General features: G+C 51.0%; 2 protein-coding genes and 2 non-coding genes across 4 annotated transcripts; 1 reads left to right on the top strand and 3 right to left on the bottom strand.

The window, feature by feature from the left end:
- Positions 1–3,575: 3,575 nt before the first annotated feature.
- TRNAQ-CUG (transfer RNA glutamine (anticodon CUG)) lies at positions 3,576–3,647 on the bottom strand. Its single transcript has one exon. It is a non-coding gene; the product is annotated as a tRNA-Gln (tRNA).
- A 3,110-nt stretch (positions 3,648–6,757) lies between these two features.
- On the bottom strand, positions 6,758–6,829 carry TRNAQ-UUG (transfer RNA glutamine (anticodon UUG)). The gene has a single exon. It is a non-coding gene; the product is annotated as a tRNA-Gln (tRNA).
- A 5,835-nt stretch (positions 6,830–12,664) lies between these two features.
- On the bottom strand, positions 12,665–14,020 carry LOC121020367 (histone H2B type 1-C/E/F/G/I). The gene has a single exon (XM_040460381.1). The coding sequence runs from the start codon at positions 13,987–13,989 to the stop codon at positions 13,609–13,611; it is 381 nt and encodes a 126-aa protein (XP_040316315.1). The 5' UTR covers positions 13,990–14,020; the 3' UTR covers positions 12,665–13,608.
- A 263-nt stretch (positions 14,021–14,283) lies between these two features.
- Positions 14,284–15,214, top strand: LOC121020365 (histone H2A type 1-E-like). The gene has a single exon (XM_040460380.1). It carries the CDS (start codon positions 14,312–14,314, stop codon positions 14,696–14,698), a length of 387 nt encoding a protein of 128 aa, XP_040316314.1. The 5' UTR covers positions 14,284–14,311; the 3' UTR covers positions 14,699–15,214.
- The last annotated feature ends 2,591 nt before the right edge of the window (positions 15,215–17,805 follow it).

Genomic DNA, 17,805 nt, shown 5'->3' with positions numbered 1-17,805 from the left:
ACGTACACAAGCAGCATTAGTCACAGATGGCCAGGGAAGCTGGTGATGTAAAAGGGTAGAACCGGGCATAAAGGAATATGGAAGAACGTTTCTCTGAGTGTACTTTCTGGTAAGCCTTTACCTTTCGAAAGCTACATTTGTGAAGGTTCTGCAGTTTCAAAAATTAATATGAAATCAACAAGATGGGAAGGGGAGGGATGAAAACCCAAAACTGAAAGCCAATGAGCTGAATTCTTTTTTTTTTTAAATATTTTTCATGTTTACTTATTTTTGAAAGAGAGAGAGAGAGAGAGAGAGAGAGAGAGAGAGAGAGAGAGAGGCAAAGAGAGAGGGAGACACAGAATGTGAAGAGGCTCCAGGCTCTGAGCCGGCAGCACAGAGCCCCCACGCGGGGCTCGCACCCACCAACCGGGAGATCGTGACCTGAGCTGCAGTCGACTGAGCCCCCCCGGCGACCCCGGAAGACTCTTGTTTAAAATAGAATATTTGACACTGTGATGCGGCCTCGGCTGCTGCTGCTGCCTCGGCACCTCGTGCTGGTCTCCAGGCGCCAGCTGTGGAGAAATCCTTCCCCCCCCCCCCACGCGCGGTGTCCGTCCCCCCATCCCGCCCCGCCTCAGCTCTGCACCCGCCGCTCACACCTCTGCCCGCCGCTCACCCCTGCGCCCACCGCGCGCACCTGCGCCCCCTCACACCTGTGCTCTCCACGCTCGTCTCCACCCACCGCTCACCCCTGCGCCCCTCCCCCGCTCACCTGCGCCTGCTGCTCATCCCTCCGCCTGGGCGTCACGGTCCTTCCCGAGGCTTCTTCCGCTGCCTTGATCCGGGCTTCGGCTTCGCTGCTCCCAGTAGGTTTCCTGGGCACCCCAATTGCCCCCATCGGACCCGCACGTGCTTTGCTCCTTTAACAGCATCCTCCCTCCCGCCCGCCAGCAAGCTCCCAGCGCGGGACCGTCCTGCCGCCTTGCGCTCCGCGGGGTCCCCGCCGCCGTCCAGCGCAGCGTCCAGGTCAGCTCGTGCCCGGAGCAGGCGCCGCAGCGCACCCTGTCCCCATCCTCACCGGAGCCGGGTGGCTCACCCCCCTTGTGTCCCAAATCTGCTGTGTGTCTTCCCGACTGTCTCCTTAATCCCCCCATTCCACCCCATCCGACCCCCAACGTCCTTGCTCCTGAGGGCTGGGCTGTGATTAAAGGCAGACGAGGTCCTGGTTTGCGTGGCCGCGACCGAGGTCACCTGCAGAAAAGGTCCAGCTCGCTGCACTCCCGGCGCTTGGCCTCATCCGCGCTCGTCTTCCCGGACTCAGTGATACACTTTCGGCGGACGCCGTGGGGCCCCCGCCCTCGGCTGCCGTGGCCGCACCTTGAACGAGTCCCTGTCTGTGGAAACGGGCCGAGCGTTTTGGGAGCTCAGCCGCAGGAAGCAAGGCTGCGCGCTGAACTTGCTGGAGGTTCTCCGGCCCTTCCAGCCCCGGGCTCCGCTTCCGATGCCTCCAGCTCACAGTGAACCTTCCCGGATTCCCCACGTAAATCCTTTGATTCGCGCGAATTACGCCCACCCTCGTGTGATGCCAGGATGTGGAGCTGCCACCCAGTTTGTAAGTCTCTTGCTGCTACCGGGCGAGGGAAGTGCGGTCCTGCTGAAGGGACAGGGCGCGGTCAGACAGTTTTTCCAGGCACCTCAGAAAGAGCGCAGACAACGCTCTGGTTTATTTTGCAAGTAGCCAGAGAAGAGTGGGGGGAATCAGAAGAAGGGACAGGGAATAGTGGGGCAGAGAAAAACAGGGTCAGACTGTCCTCGGGGTGCAGATCGTGTCCCCAGAGACGGAGCCCTGGGCCCGATTCGTGCAGACTGTGAGCTGTATCACTCCAGACGCCCTCAGACAAATGCTCCGGACTTTGACGACCGCCGTGGTTATTTTCTGCATCCCTTCAAAGCCTGCCAGGCTCGCCAAGGGGACCCTGTTGTGTTCAAGGGCACCGGTGTCTTTGCTCTGAGGTAGGTAACGAGGCAGAGACCCACAGGACTTGGGACCCAGCTCCCCAGGCCTCTCTCCAGGCTGATGAGCTCATGTCTATGTTCACCAGAAGCGACTTAGCCCTCAGCTCTTTACCAGAAGCTGGAAATTAAAAATGAAACATTATTGGAATCTCCAGCCCTCCTCCCCCCCCCCCCTTTATCTTCCTATTCCCCCGTACCTGGAAATTTCAATAACCTAAGGGAAGAATGCTCTAAGGGAATTAAAATGTATTAAAAGAAACTCTAAACAGAAAATTTTTAGCCTTGTCAGAAGTATACAGAGAGGGAAGTAGATACATTTAAAAATGGATGCAAGGCAATTAACATACAACAAAGCTAGTATTTCCATCCAGCAAGTGAAGGCGATTTTAAAACAAATTGTGATGGTGTAACTAACTTGACCTATGGAAGAAAACAAAGATGGACATTTACTCCCAACCGAGTTAAAAATCAAGTTCCAGATAGACCCGTGACTTAGATACAAAATATAAATTAATAAAATACGTAGTTGCAATTAATAAGAGAACTCAGAAAAAAATTTACTTGGAAACTATTGGATATTTAAGCGACGAAGGTTTCAAACGATACTCTTCAATAAAAGTTTACGAAATCATAATAAAACACCTTAACTCAAATGTACACAAACAGAAGGGGAAATCCACCTGAAAATTAGCAATGAACCGGTCAGAGATGATGTAAAAGGGCTGCTTTAGTCTATGACTTCATTGTTTGAACCAAGAACAGTTTCAAACAATTTTAATTCTGTATTTTTGTGCTTTCACACGTTTTCCAGTGCTCTTCTAAAATATTTCCTCATAAATTTAAATCACTCCCAAGAATGTAACCTCTAGCATATGGTAAAATTACGAAGAATCCAATCAATGATTGAATACTGTTCATTGGAAACTAAAAGCTTTAACGATCTACATGCACTAAGATTCTCTAAAAATATACTTGGTGAAATAAGTAAGACAGAGAAAGACAAATACCTTATGATCTCATTTATATGTGAGATCTAAAACAAACCTGAAACTAATATAATGTTATATATTATTTATACCTCCATTCAAAAAATATGGCATGCTTTTAAGAGTTGAAAGTGCTCATGAATTCTCTTTTAAAAATATTTCTGTTCTCTATCTGCCACAGAATTTTATCCCAATATATTGCATTTTTACGCTTAAAGGCTGTGATTAATGACCCAATTATCCTAGTCTAAAACAAAATCATAAAAATTGAGGTATGATTTTTAGTTATTTCAGGTGTGTAAGTCTCTCTACTTTAAATGTTTTTCTTCTTGTTTGAGCAGCCATTAAGCGTAATAGCATGCAACCAAACATCAAACATACTTTTTCATTAAGTACAGGATATGAAAAATAATATGATACTGGCACTTAATGAAAGTGATGGGACTTCCTTCCCTTCCCTCCCCCTCTTACAGTCACGTGTCTGCGGATGAAATGGAATGGAACGGAGCGGAATAGAAACGGTTTGGGAAAGATAGTAAAACGACCAGTAGTTTATAGAAAGGTGGGGATCAAATTGAAAAAGGAAACCTAAGGTCCCACCGAGATTTGAACTCGGATCGCTGGATTCAGAGTCCAGAGTGCTGACCATTACACCATGGGGCCCACCTAGCCACCTTCCCCCCCTAATTTGCTGACATAGTTCTTCTTGCCCAAGTCCCCTGATCTATAAGCACAGGTGACTTTTCCTCCTCCGGGATGGAGTCGTGGACGTTCACCTGTCGCACATCTCCTACCCCAGGGTCTTACTGGAAAACACCGGCTTCCAAACGTCAGGAACCCTCCCCCCGCCCTTTTACCTGCGTATTCCCCCCAAGCGGTTCCGGAACGGGGTGCTCCGGACCCCTAAATAGGAGCACAGGTGAGGTCGTGACCCGGGCCGAGCCGTCACCGAGGTTCAGGGTTTGTGACAGGTGTTTGTATTGTTACCTCACGTGAGGCTCACACGCGCCCTGGGAGGTGGGGACACCTGAGGCCGAGGCCTGCGGTCCTTCACTCTGCTTGCCTATCAAGGCTGATTTCCTTCTGCGGGCCCTGCACCTGCGCGGGGGACCGGGGACAGGACGGGAGGAGGGTCCCTGCGGCCCAGGGGCACCGGTGGGGGGGGGGGGGGGGGGGGGGGGGGGACCGGTGACGGGGAGGGAGGAGGATCCCTGCGGCACCTCTTTGGGGGTGGACTGGGGACGGGGAGGGAGGAGGGTCCCTGAGACCCTGGAGCACCCGTGTGTGTGGGGTCCGGTGGCGGGAGGGAGGTCCCTGCGGCTCCGGCACCAGCCCCGCACCCTCCAGTCCTCTCCCCGACGGAAAGCGGGTGTGAGAGGCCACCGAACGCACGTGACTCGGGGAGTGCGTGTCGCGGGGCGCACCCTGGACATAGCGGAGTAGCGTACGGACCTGGCACCTGCTGGAGCGACACGGAGGCCTCCCGCCCGCCGCCGCCCTTTCGTTGGCTGCGTGCGCGCTCTGGGTGCTTTCCCAGGATGCGGAGCCTGTGGGCGCGGGACAGCCCGGCCGGGCTGCCCCCCGGGCTTTCAGGATCCGGAGCCCGTGGGCGCTGGGCCGCCGGGCCGGGCCGCCTCCCCAGATTAAAGGATTTTGCGGCGAAGCGCTGCGAGGACGGCGCGCCCCCTGGTGGACACAGACGGCAAAGCGCAACAAAGCGCCGCGAAACCAGGCCGCCCCCAACACCCCAACACCCCAACCCCGGAGGACCGAACCCCGCAACGCGCCGTTCTCCCTGTAAATACCGGGCTTCTTGCGGGGTCCGCTCGCAGAGCGAGTTTTGCAGGGTGGCTCTTTCTGGAAAGCGGGGCTGGGAATCTTCCCGAAGCCTAGAACAGGTGCAGGTCGTATTCGCGCAGAGTGGGTAGGAACTCCTCGGGACGGAGGGTGCAAATCCTCCGCGGGTCCTTCAATCCGCCAAGACCCGGCGCAGATGAGGAAAAGGTCCCGCCAAAGAACACCTTTAACCCTGCGCCGGGAAAGCCCCGACATTTCTCATCCCTCCACGAAGCCAGCCAGAGGTGAACACACTAGTTCAATCACAGTTTCCGACGCCAAAGGAAAAAAAGAATCCCAACGACCTTGACCTTGGGAGGTTCAGGGAGGGCCCCTGACTTGAGCAGCAGCGGCTCCCCGTTTATCAGCACGTCTGTGCTCCTGCTGGGCGCCTCCCGGGGGCTTCCCTCCGCCCGCAGGTGAGCCGGCTGAGAGCCCGGGTGTGACCTGAGCGGGAGCCCAGCAAGGGCACCGTCCAGGAGCCTATGTCTCTGCCCTGCGCCCTCGGAGACGAGATCGGCGCACCCTCAGCCCAAGTCCGCTTCCCGTGCCCACTCCGAAGTCTTCAGCGAACGCACGGTTAGTGCGCTCCGGAGGCGGGCCTCGGGGGCTGGGCAGGAATGCAGGGAAAGGGGCCTTTGTTCCCTGAAGTGACTTCTTGCCCAAAACAGGCGAAATACGGTGGCCCGACCCCCTCCTCCTCCCTTTAGCCACTGAGTGGCCTCATTAAGACCACTTGTTGTGGACATTCGTCTCCAGGGAGACTTCCGCTCGGGTCTGGGGGCAAATCTCGTTCTTAGCGGGTGTAGACTCGGGATCAAGGAAGGAAAAGGAGTGAGAAGGAACCAGGTATGGGTTCTGGGATGGGTGAGTCAGTCCGGGTGCACGGCCACGGCCAGGGCCCGTGGGACCCAGACCTGAAAGGTGAGCGGGCGTCAGGGCTGGCCCCTCCCCCTCGCGCAGGAGGGAGGGTTCCTTGCGCGAGGAATCGAAACCCGAGGCGGGATGAGAAGGGCTACGCGGAGGAGGCACTGACGCCCGGGGCCAGGGAGCCAGCGGCGGCCCCAGGGAGAAGGCCGCAGGGTGCCAGTTGGTTTTTGGAGAACACGAGGGCAGGGGGGAGGGCGAAGACACTGAGTGGGTAGAAAACGAGAAGAGAGGGGGGAAGAACGGAAAGAACAGAAATACTCCCACCCCGGCTGGTGACTAGAAGCTGACGCGGGAGCCTGCGAGGGGCAGGAACAGTGACGGGCGGACGAGGCAGGAGATGCGGGCAGGTTAGGGCGAGAATTCTGCAAGCGACCGGCACGGGCGTCCACGCAGCACGACTCACGTGCAAGAAGGAATCTCGGAGGCGTGCAGCTCGCCCGGGGGGGGGGGGGGGGGGGGGGGGGGGGGGCTGCAAGGGCTGGGGGCCGCGGGAAGCTCCGAGGGGTCGAGGGGGGCCGCAAGGGCTGGGGGCCGCGGGCAGGGGACCGTTCGCTCTGCGGGCCTGGGCTTGGTGAGAGCGTCCGGTGGAGGAGGCCAAGCGCGGGGAGGGCGGACCCGCTCAGACCGGGTATTGATCCCTTCTCAGCTCAGATCCCTTTTCCAGCCTCGCAGTAACCTGGCCATTCCTCGTAAGACGGAAGTCCTTCTGTGTGCACAACCTCCTCTGTAGGAATCCAGCCAAGGGCACACGTGGGAGACACGGGTCCCGCCCCCCCCCGCCGCCCCCAATCTGGATCTGGGAGCAGTTTACAGGATTGGAGACTGCTTCTTGTGCGCGTTCCTCCGCGGGGTCTCGCTGGCGCGGGCGGGCTCTGGCTTCCGGTAATATTATTGGTCGTTAGGGCTTCGTCTGGGCTGCCTTACAGGGGGAGAGGGTCGCTTTAAGAGAGATCACGGGAAGAAAAATAGAAAAAAAAAAAAAAAAAGTTGGCAAAGAGAAGCCCGGAAGGTCCCACCGAGATTTGAACTCGGATCGCTGGATTCAAAGTCCAGAGTGCTAACCATTACACCATGGGGCCGGCGGGTGCCGTTGCCTAGCAGGTATCCCTTGTGATAAATATTCATCACTGAGGCGCTGCATCCTAACCCCCAGATTTTCATTTTTTTCTCCTCCTCCTTTCCCCCCCAGTAAAGCTGTACCGCCCCCTGCAGGCGCATTTTGGAAATGTGTGAGTGCTTTGGCTGTCTCCATGGCTGGGGGCACGAATGGCTGTTACAGGTCACGACCGGAGAGGCCGAAGGCCTGACCTACTCAGGACAGTCTTCTACAAAGACTGGTCCTTAGGACTGAGCGGCTTCGGTGGCACCACCTTCTATGCCCTTCATCCGGTTTTCAGGTGCCTTTTCTAACTGAAATTCCTGCTCCCACCTTTGCACCCGTCTGTCCATAGTGAATCGTCTCATGGACATCTGGCAGGACGCTGTCGGACTTCGTTAGGGTTTTGAGGTTGATTCTGAAGTGGGAAGTCACAGTTTCTGGTCGGGGGTGTTGGGAGACTCACGGTTGGAATCCTAAGTCACCACAGGAGAAGTCTGACCGCTGTGAGGCCGCCGTACTGTTAAGTAGCCCGGACCCGCGTCAGTGTACTGGTCCACAGTGTCAACACACAGGCGTGGGAATAAAGATGCCGTCAGGTGATTGTCACCCTCCGCAGCTATGCCGAGAGTCACCCCAAGTCGGTGAACTCCCACCTGAGCTCCAGACATCTTGGAGCACATCCTGACCACAGAATCCACGAATATAACGAAATGTTTCTTATGGTACCAGATTTTGGGCTGGTTTCCTATGCAGTAACGGTAACCAGAGAAACTTCTAGAAACAGGAATTTTCCCTGTCTACTCCCTCAGTATTGCCCAGTAGGATTGTCCTCAATTTGTCGTCACCATAAGTAATATGTTAATGGACATCAGCGTTCGTGTCTTCTTATGGGCCTATTTAAGAACTTGCGATAGGCCTCCCAACATGATGATTGTTTCCAAAATTGTTGGCCCTGGGGTCTGCAAGAGTGGGATGGAATTTGAAAAGTTAAAAATATGAAGTAGATGATTAAGGCTAAGAAGAACCCCCCCTCCCCCCTCCCAAAGACGCCCTCTAAGGGCCATGTATTGTTATATGAAGCGGAAAAAGACATTTGTGGGTCATCACTCACGCAGTGTCGTTCCAGAGTCTGCCTGGTGCTGGGGGTATGGTGGAGAACGCGGTTCCTCTGTTAGAAGTCACCTCTTTAGGGAGAGTTTTACAAGAATACCCTTCGCTGCCCTGGATCCAGATCCCAGCGCACGTGAGGCCATCGGCTCTCATTTTGCGGCGCTAATTTCCAACAGCTGCCTAAAGAACCTTCGGGTTTGTGAGGTTCTATGCAGGAAGCGAGTTGCACTACGAGGAAGAGGCAGACGTGGGAACCTCAAAACTTCTCCCCCCATGGCTCCCTTTGCTGTGCCCACACCAGCCTCTCTGGCTGTTCCAGAAGGTGCTAAGCAGGGAGCTGACTTGGGTACTTTGCACAGGTCCCTTCCACCTGGAGTAGCTTCCCCTCGATGGTGTTTCTCTCTCCACTTGATGTCAGTGATGTCCACCGTCCCTGTCCGCCTACCCTCCTTCACATCGTGCGCCTGGGTGGCTCCGTCAGTGAAGCATTTGATCTTGACTCAGGTCACGATCTCATGGTTTGTGGGGTCGGGCTCTCCGCTGTCAGTGCGGTTAGTGAGGAACCTGCCTCAGGTCCTCTGACTCTGCCCCTCCCTTGCTCACTCTCGCTTTCTCTCTCAAAGAGAGACAAACATTGAAAAATTTTTGAAAAAAAACCTTGTGACTCCCAACTCCCTAGCCACTTCCTTGCTTTATTTCATACAAACTACTCAGCCAGGAGCTGACGTAGAACAGATTTAATTAATTAGTTAATTTATTTGTCTGGCTCGCTCCTCCCCTCCACGTGCCACTTACACAGTAACTTCCGCAGCCTTCTTTTCCCAGTGTTTCTCCAATGCCAGACTAGTGGCTTCCATACAAGAGAACGCTCTCATTTTATGATTAAATTAATTTTCTTTACACTGGCTGATTGGATCACACAGAGGTCAAATTACTGGCTCTCCGATGATTTGTCTGACTTATAATTGGGATTTGCAACAATGCGTATACTTTTCTTATTCCCCTAGTGCACGATGCTTAATGATTTTCCTGTTACACACGTGGCCTGAAGCTCCACGGACTATTCGGACCTTTGTCACAGCTCCTGTTGTTATGCCCGGCATTCGTGATCCCCAAAGACCACCAGGGAGCCGAGTCCGATGCAAAAGCAAAGAGCCTTTATTCGAGCTAGCTCGAGCTCAATCCCCTACCCGCACGGACGCAGCGGTGAGATACCCCCAGAGAGAGCGGGTTTCAAAAGCACAAAGGTTTTATAGGGATCATGGCCTTAGCCGATTGGCTGGGGAAGGGTCGTGGCCTCAGCCGATTGGCTGCCAAAGTGTGGTCCCAGATCAGCAATTATCAGCATCACCTGGAACTTGTTAAAAATGCAACTGTTGGGCCTGGTGGTCACAGACCCACTGAATCAGACAGACACTCTGGGGGTGGGGCTCAGCAATCTGTGTTTGAACAAGTCTTCCAGGAGATTCTGATGCACCTGAAGTGTAAGAACCACTGTGTCTGAGGCTCTCTAACATGTTTGGCCTCAGTGTATACAGAACGTTTCTCACTGGTCACCTATTAACCATTGGCTGTGAGCCTTGCTGTGCTGTGTAAATACCTAGCACCAAACACCATCCCCAGAGACTCTGATTTAATTGGTTTGGGGAGGGGTAAAATGCTCCCAGGTCATTCTAAGCCTGCACAGGGTTGAGGGCTCCAGCCTCTGGCCCCTACCTGAGAGAAGCCCTCCCTCTTCTACTCACACTTTCCACGCCTCTCACACTCCCCTTCCTCCCACCTTAGACTTCGGAAGAATGCATCATTCGGTAGCCTGCTTTCTTAGAAAACATAAGTTACTCAAGGAGAGGAGGCGTGGTCTGAGGTTGGAGCGGGAACTTCTTTCTGCGGCCACGTCGGGGACACAGTCACTAGTCGGCCGGCCTAGGCCTGCTCTTTCACCGTCTTATCTCTTGTTAACGGGAGCTGCGACAGACTGAAGCGGAAGTTCTTGTAGGAAAATGTGAGGTTAAAGGAAACCGATTTAGAAAAAACCTTGCACGAAAGAAGATGGGGACTGTTTCTATACTAAACACCAAAAAATAAAAACCGAAGAATTCTCTTCCTCCTGGCAATGGCCAATTAGAAAGAAGGACCTCCTGGATGGTAGAAGATAAGGCCCACTTCTCTCGCATGAAATAAAACCCTCTTCAACTTCTTTTCTATTTCTTCACGTAGAATATAAAGTCAAGCCTGCCCAGTGAGGCCCTGTCTGCACACCGTACTGCGTCCCATATGGAGTTCTGGGCCAGTGTTCAAAGCTGCTACCCAGCAGTTTGTTTGCAGGTGATAAACACAGAGGAGTGTCATTAGATTTGTAAGGGGGTCTCCTAGGACCTCAGAACACGAGACATTGTTGCACAGCCTTCCAGCATCTATCTCCGAAGCGGGCACTTCTCATCCATTGGCTTCTTTGATCATAGGCTACAGAGGCAACAATGTTGCATATGAAATCTTTCCTTTAAGCCCGTCATAAATTCTTCTGAGCTTCTTCTACTGGTTCCAAAATAGTGATACTTTCTTTTTCTCCTTCGTGCTCATGGAGCAACGAGATCCTATGAATGCTGGGCTAATTTAAGAAGTAATTTGAGAGCCCGCTTCACTCAAATAGCCATCCAGTTATATTGGCGTGTAGAATTTTGCGTATTTCAGAATCTTACTTGATAAGCCCTTCACAATTCGTATTAGTTGCTTTATCCCGAAGGCCTGCCATTTTCAGAAGCCTGCGCAGAGTACAGAATGAAGCCTTTGGTATAACATTCCATCAGACTAATGGCTCGGGCCCATGGACTGCTCCCTTCTGCCTCCCCTTGTAGACTTTAGTCCCACCAACGATTACTGATTCCTTGAATGTGATACCCACTTTCCTACTTCTTCTGCCTAGAATGTTGTTTTGTATGATCCCCACCCCTACCGGTAATATCACCTGTCCTGTGCTCCTTGGGTTTTCCATACACATCTCTGCCAAGGCATTTATTATGTGTGTTTTATCTGTATTTGAGCAGGGGGCATTCTTAGATTTATTTATTTTTTCGTTCGTTCATTCATTTATGGGCAGTGCACGCCTGATTTAAAATTCGAAGAGCATAAAAGGGTTACAGTTGAAAAGATCCTCCCTGAATCGTTGGCAGTTTATCTAGTATCCTTCTAGAGGCATTTTACAATCATACAAACATACGTATACAAAATTCTCTGCGCGCTATCCTGTGCCTTACTTTTTGCACTAGCCAGTAATGGAGACCTTCACATATCGATACCTGGAGAAGCCTAATAGTACCCAGTGGTTACAAATGTGGATTCTGAAGCTAGATTCTTTAAAAAGTATGTTTGCGTTACTTATTGGCTGTGCAACCTCAGGCCGTTTACTCAACCTCTCTGAATCCCCACTTTATAATCTATAAAACAGGCATAGTAGTAATTTCACTCATAAGGTTATTATAAAGATTAAAGGATGGAATTTATGTGAGGAATCTTTTAGGACCTCGTCTGGCACGTGGTAAGCAATGCATATTAGCTACTGTTATTATGAAAAAGAGCATTTTTATTTGTTTTTACCATCAGAATAATGCACTGTAACTTATCGCTTTGTTTTTGATTGATCACTCAGATTGCTTCTAGTCTCTTGTACTATAAACCGGGCTGCTGAAAAACTCTGTACATATATGTCATTTTGCACATTTTCACGAACAATACAATCCCAGAGGTGGTTTCTGGGCGCGAAAATAGATGCATTGTTTTGAAAGAGATCGTCAAATTGTCTTCCATGAAAGGATTACCAATTTTCAGGGCCCCCGGTGGTGACTGAGAATTAAGATCATGGAGTCTTACTCAGGAATTCCATTTCTAACCCAACATACAATGACTGGCTTGTAGTGAGTATTAAAGGCGAAATAAAACGTTAGTTTAACTGGTTGGAAGGATTGGGAAATACAGTGGGGTTTTGGTGGCGGCAAGAAAGCATTTTAAAACCTGCTTTGGCATCTTTTTATCCTAGCAAAGTCACAAGACTACTGGCAAGGAGGTGGACACAGAAGACTTTTATTTGTCACTTTGCGTTGGCCTATTACTACAGAGGCTTCTTTCAGAAACTGGAAAGAGGAATAGATAAAAGTTACTGAAGTTTCATTACTACCTTAATACAACAGGGTGGCGGGGGACCATAAGTAGCAACTGGCCGGAGTGCAATTGATTTACTGGCTTTCCGGTAGCAAAATGCTTTAGTACTGCCATAACGTGTTTTCACGTTGGTTATTCCACGTGACTCTAACACAGACAAAGATACCGGCAAGAAGACAAAGGAACATTGAGTGACTAAGAGCTGCAGCCTTCCTTTAGACCTCTCATTGTCATCTCCGAGTTATTCCCATTTTACAGAGGGAAGACGTGGAGATCTGTACCTTATGCAATTTGCTGCAAGACACAGCAAGAACTGGCCCGATGGGGCCAAGAGCCCAGCATGGTGCTAGGAACATAGTTAATGCCCAATAAATCTGAAAAATGAGGGGTTACTGTAGAAGGATGATAAAAGCAAAGGCCTTCATTTACACTTTTCCTTTCTCATCAGGGCAGGGATTATGCCCTAAAAGAGGCAGCCAATCCTACCAAAAGCGAGGACTCAAATTTGGCAGCTTAAATTCCATTCACGTTATTATTATTATTATTATTATTTGGCTGTGTGGCCTTGGGTAAGTGAGTTGTTTTGCTTTACTTGAGAAAGGGAGGTGACCGTGCCCACTTCACAGAGCTGTTCTGAGGAGTTAACATGCACTGAGCACTGTACCTGCCATATTGGACGCCGTGCACCTGCTGGCGGTGTGTCCATCCTGCAGATCAGTACTCAGAGCCGTGCAAGGGGTGGAGCTGGAGCGAGAGCCCGGTTTCCGCTCCTATCCAGGGAGCCCAAGAACTTCGCTGCACCTTGTGCCCACATGTGCAGAATGGCGAATAGCACGTGGAGGCCCACATTCACTGACTAATCTCCTTTTCTTGCTTTAAATATCTAAAGCTGAGCCCTTAGGGCTCTTTAGTCCCTGCGAGGGCACCAAGACTGCCTTACCTCCGCCCAAGACCACCTTGGAGACTCAACGTAAACTTTAGCACCCACCTCCCCCTCCTCCACCTGTGGAACGAGGAAGTGGGATGAATTGTGAGGCTTTCCCGCCCGTGTTCCTCTAGTTTCCACTTGGTCCGCAGAGTTCAAGCAAAAGGCTGGCCTCACTCCACTCCTTTCCCTTCAGTGCTCCAGGTTGTGACTTTTGTCCTTGGGGTTTCCGCTTATACGGCCATTATCAGGTGTAGACATGGCAAGCGCGGGAACGCACGGGGAAGGGTGGTGCTAAGCGCCACCACAACGCTGCAGTCACGTCCAGGGAACCACCAAGCCCGTCACCAATCAACATGGCAGCGTCAAACCCACCTCCAGCCTCCTGGACGAGAAGACCCGAAGGGTGCTTAAGGTGTCCCTGGAAAACGTGATCCGGGACGCTGTCACCTACCCAGAACAACACCCGTTTCCCTAGTAACGACAGTGCACCAGCTCTTCCTTAGCAAGTTTAAGTGGCTCTGAAAAGAGCCTTTGGGATTGGTTAACAGGACACTTACTTGGCAAGTCTACTTGGAGCTGGTATACTTGGTGACGGCCTTGGTGCCCTCGGACACGGCGTGCTTGGCCAGCTCCCCGGGCAGCAGCAGGCGCACGGCCGTCTGGATCTCCCGGGACGTGATGGTCGAGCGCTTGTTGTAATGCGCCAGGCGCGACGCCTCGCCCGCGATGCGCTCGAAGATGTCGTTGACGAACGAGTTCATGATGCCCATGGCCTTGGACGAGATGCCCGTGTCGGGGTGCACCTGCTTCAGCACCTTGTACACGTACACCGAGTAGCTCTCCTTGCGGCTGCGCTTGCGCTTCTTGCCGTCCTTCTTCTGCGCCTTGGTCACCGCCTTCTTGGAGCCCTTCTTCGGGGCCGGCGCCGACTTGGCTGGCTCAGGCATGGCCCGGACGACACGGGACGCGCTCAGAAAAAACGAAACTGTACGGCGGGGAAGACGCAACTCGTCCGGTTTATATAGAAACCCTTATGCAAATAAGGTGTAAGTTACAGTCCTGGGTCTGATTGGTGACTAGTCAACATGACGTCCCTAGTTAGCCCTGCCCAATCACAACGCGACACTCCCCAAACTGCATTCTCGTTGGAGAAAATAAAGCCACAAGCTTAGCCAATGCAAAGCCTTCTTTTTCGCGCCCAATCAGGGCTATAAAAAGTGCTGGTTGTGTGCTCGTCTTGCCAAGTGCCTCTAGAGTGTTCAGGTGGTCATGTCTGGACGCGGGAAGCAGGGCGGCAAGGCTCGCGCCAAGGCCAAGACGCGCTCGTCGCGGGCCGGGCTGCAGTTCCCGGTGGGCCGCGTGCACCGCCTGCTCCGCAAGGGCAACTACGCCGAGAGGGTGGGGGCCGGCGCGCCGGTGTACCTGGCGGCCGTGCTGGAGTACCTGACGGCCGAGATCCTGGAGCTGGCGGGCAACGCGGCCCGCGACAACAAGAAGACGCGCATCATCCCGCGCCACCTGCAGCTGGCCATCCGCAACGACGAGGAGCTCAACAAGCTGCTGGGCCGCGTGACCATCGCGCAGGGCGGCGTCCTGCCCAACATCCAGGCCGTGCTGCTGCCCAAGAAGACCGAGAGCCACCACAAAGCCAAGTGAGAAAGAAGCTTGGAAACCACCGAAAAACAAAAGGCTCTTTTCAGAGCCACTTCTATAGTCCTAAAAAGGTGACACGACTTGTTTTCTTCTCACGTTATTCTTTCGTTCAGGATGGTTGAAGTGCAATTTCTAGTTGGGCTTTAGCTTCCTGTTCACACTTAAGAATTGGTATTGCAGTGGCCAAGGAGGGCAGTCTGCCCCCAGGTTACCACATTGGTATATTACTCTGAACTAAATACACTTGGGAAACCTCCACTGTGTAAAGACACTCAGACTCCTGCTGTTTCTCTGAAAGCTGGATCACCAGAGATAGGAATTCTAAAGACTCGGGAGCTGCAGTTTCTACTAGTCTGCTTTTGTTCAACTTGTTCAGTCCAGGATATCAAACATGTTTTCTGTATTTTGCCAAATCCTCAGGTTTTTGTCTAAAAAGTAAAAACTTCTGCCTTGGTCATTGATTTGGGGTCGGAAACTTCAGTGGGCCTCTACATGTAATACAACGCACTTTTTTGTTATTCTAGTTCTTAAACCAGGTTAGGAGTGGGTACAATGAAGGGAGAAGAATTTTTTTCCCTTTCCTACAGTGTTTAGGATACTTTGCTAACAAGTTAACATTTGTGAACTAAATAGACTAATTTCAAAGTCATTTATTTGAATGTACAAGGACATTAAGTTGATTCAAGGTGACTACCTAGGTCAGTATCTGAAAGTTGTAGGTGACAATTTTACCATCAAGGTAACTGGGCAGGATGCAGGAGTGGTTTCCATATATGGTACACAAAACCACTAGGGTGTCAGGAAGATGGTAATTTTGAATTAAAAAATTGCCTTTAAAGAATAATTTGGTTTTCATGATCTGTTTACTAAAAGCATTCAAATACAGTTTATAGTATTATAATTATTCATGTGTATATTCATGTATATGAGTATATACATATATTACCACATGGCCAAACGTGTAGATGTCCAACATAGCGGTACAATCTTGGTCGTAACAAGGATGGCACTGAATGCTAAGAACTGGAGTCCAAGTTTTCATGATGGAGACCCAGTTTGAAAGAATAGAAATGCTTCTGAAAAGCCAAAGGCCCGTTTGAGAATAGTGAGTTCAAAGATCCTGGTCCGTTGTCCATATTTCTACACAGGCAAAGCAAGATCCTTGTATACTAGTCCTTGGAAAAGACTGGAATATTTATGCTACTTACTAGTTTTGCAATCTCAAGAAATGGATGCACAAAGACTATTTTTTCTGTGGCCTCATGTATTAAATTGCAATGTACTTCTACTTTCCGCGAATTTCCGTTTCATATTCAGGTACTATACATTAAGGACACAACAGTAAGACCCTGCCTGTCCAAAAGAAACTCATTCTAATGGGATAAAACCCAAAAGTAAATAATCAAAACACAAGATAGCAAGACAAATAAGCACAGGACTTTGGGAGGACTAAGACGGAAGGATAAGGAAGGAGAGGGAACATCTCATCTGAAGCTTGGAGGAAACTGGGAGTTAGAGGAAAGGGTGGGGATCTCAGCAGAGAATGAGCAGCACCAGATTCATGGCTTGTGATATTTCAGGCAATGACACGAAGTTCGATACTGGCCACAGGGCGGATTGCAAGAGACAGGAAGAAGCCAGAAGGGATCTGTAGGCCACTTGCTTGGTTTTAAAGACTTTTACATACTGATGACTCCCAAACCTTACTTTTTATGTACTAATGACTCCCAAACCTTTATGTCCATCCCAGACTTACCTCCTGAGTTAAGACGTACATATTCACGTACATTCTGAAATTCCTGCAGATCTCTAGCAAAGTGAAAATGCGCACCCCAGACTGATCAGACCATCCCTCCCCCTTCAGTGAGCCTTAGAAGATGGCATCACATTCGACACGTTAGCATGAGCCGAAATGATCTGGGGTCACTGAGCATGCATTTTTGCGTGCCATTCCTATAGCAAAACTCAATTCCTCTTATGGGGTGATGAAAGCACACCTTGAAAGCCCAGAAAGAGCTGAGGTAGGTCACGAGATAATCAGTTTAGCACATGGAGTGGTTTCAGAGACTTGGACTATCCATTTTAGACCCACAGATCTAAAAATGACCAGGTCCACACAACTAGAACTACTCACTGCCCCTGAATAAGTCTTCATATAATCAGAACGGAAAGACTAACTGGGAGAATTGTACTTTTTGCATACTTTGCCCAACCAGCAAGAGTATTGATCAGGGTGGACAGGGCCCTTCTTAATAGCTGTTTCCCAGCCCAGGGGTAAGGAAAGCTTCACTTTTACTCAATGCCAATCTGTTTTGGATCAGCACGGCCTGTGTGTGTGTGCGCGCGCGCATGTGTGTGTGTGTGTGTGTGTGTGTGTGTGTGTGTAGGGGAGGGTAATTGGGGGGGGGGGGAGGGCACTGCTTTCCTCCAAATATACCTTCCCTTCCAGAGGAAGGCAGATTACGGAGAGGATATTTATAATACATTGTTTTGCTGGTAGAGGCTAGTAGGGCATTTTTAATCGGTAAAATACTGGCGTTATCTTGAAACTCTGGATGTGGAAATCACAGGCACTAGTTAACCATGAACCTCACTCACCTGAAGGCAATTAACACAATCAAGATGGGTGATTTTAAGTTAGCAGTTGTGACCTTGGAACCCAGCTTCAAGAGTACAAAGTAACTTAGAAATTTCTTCCCACCTGCCTCAAAGTTGAGAAGGGACAGGGAGAACAAGAAAGGGAGAACATGTGCGGGTAGCTTCCTTGTGTTTACATCAAGTTGCCTACCGAGAAAAAGGGTTTAATGAACCCTAGGCCAGAGTGGTTAAACAGGACTAAAAGTATAAATCGGAGCGCAAGCAGGCCAATAGCTAAGTGCACTTGTGAGGGTCTTTACTAACTTCCCAAAACACTGTAAAGTGCCCGGAAATGGTCGTTATTCACCGGTGAAACCAACCCATCAATAACCGTCACAGGGAAACAGTCCTTTTCAGCGTACATGTGGTGGCTCTGAAAAGAGCCTTTGGGAAGGAGTGACAGACCTTGTGGCTCAGGCCCGCTCCCCGCGGATGCGGCGCGCCAGCTGGATGTCCTTGGGCATGATGGTGAC

Source organism: Herpailurus yagouaroundi, unplaced genomic scaffold (genome assembly GCF_014898765.1).
Source record: "Herpailurus yagouaroundi ecotype Mexico unplaced genomic scaffold, PumYag 250, whole genome shotgun sequence".
In the NCBI taxonomy this organism is placed as follows: domain Eukaryota; kingdom Metazoa; phylum Chordata; class Mammalia; order Carnivora; family Felidae; genus Herpailurus; species Herpailurus yagouaroundi.
The sequence above is the reverse complement of the archived record's forward strand: the minus strand, read 5'-3'. Positions and strand labels throughout refer to the sequence as shown.

What these genes read in the sequence shown, in the direction of transcription:
- LOC121020367 (XM_040460381.1), bottom strand. Translation starts at nt 13,989, where the DNA reads ATGCCTGAGCCAGCCAAGTCGGCGCCGGCCCCGAAGAAGGGCTCCAAG.
- LOC121020365 (XM_040460380.1), top strand. Translation starts at nt 14,312, where the DNA reads ATGTCTGGACGCGGGAAGCAGGGCGGCAAGGCTCGCGCCAAGGCCAAG.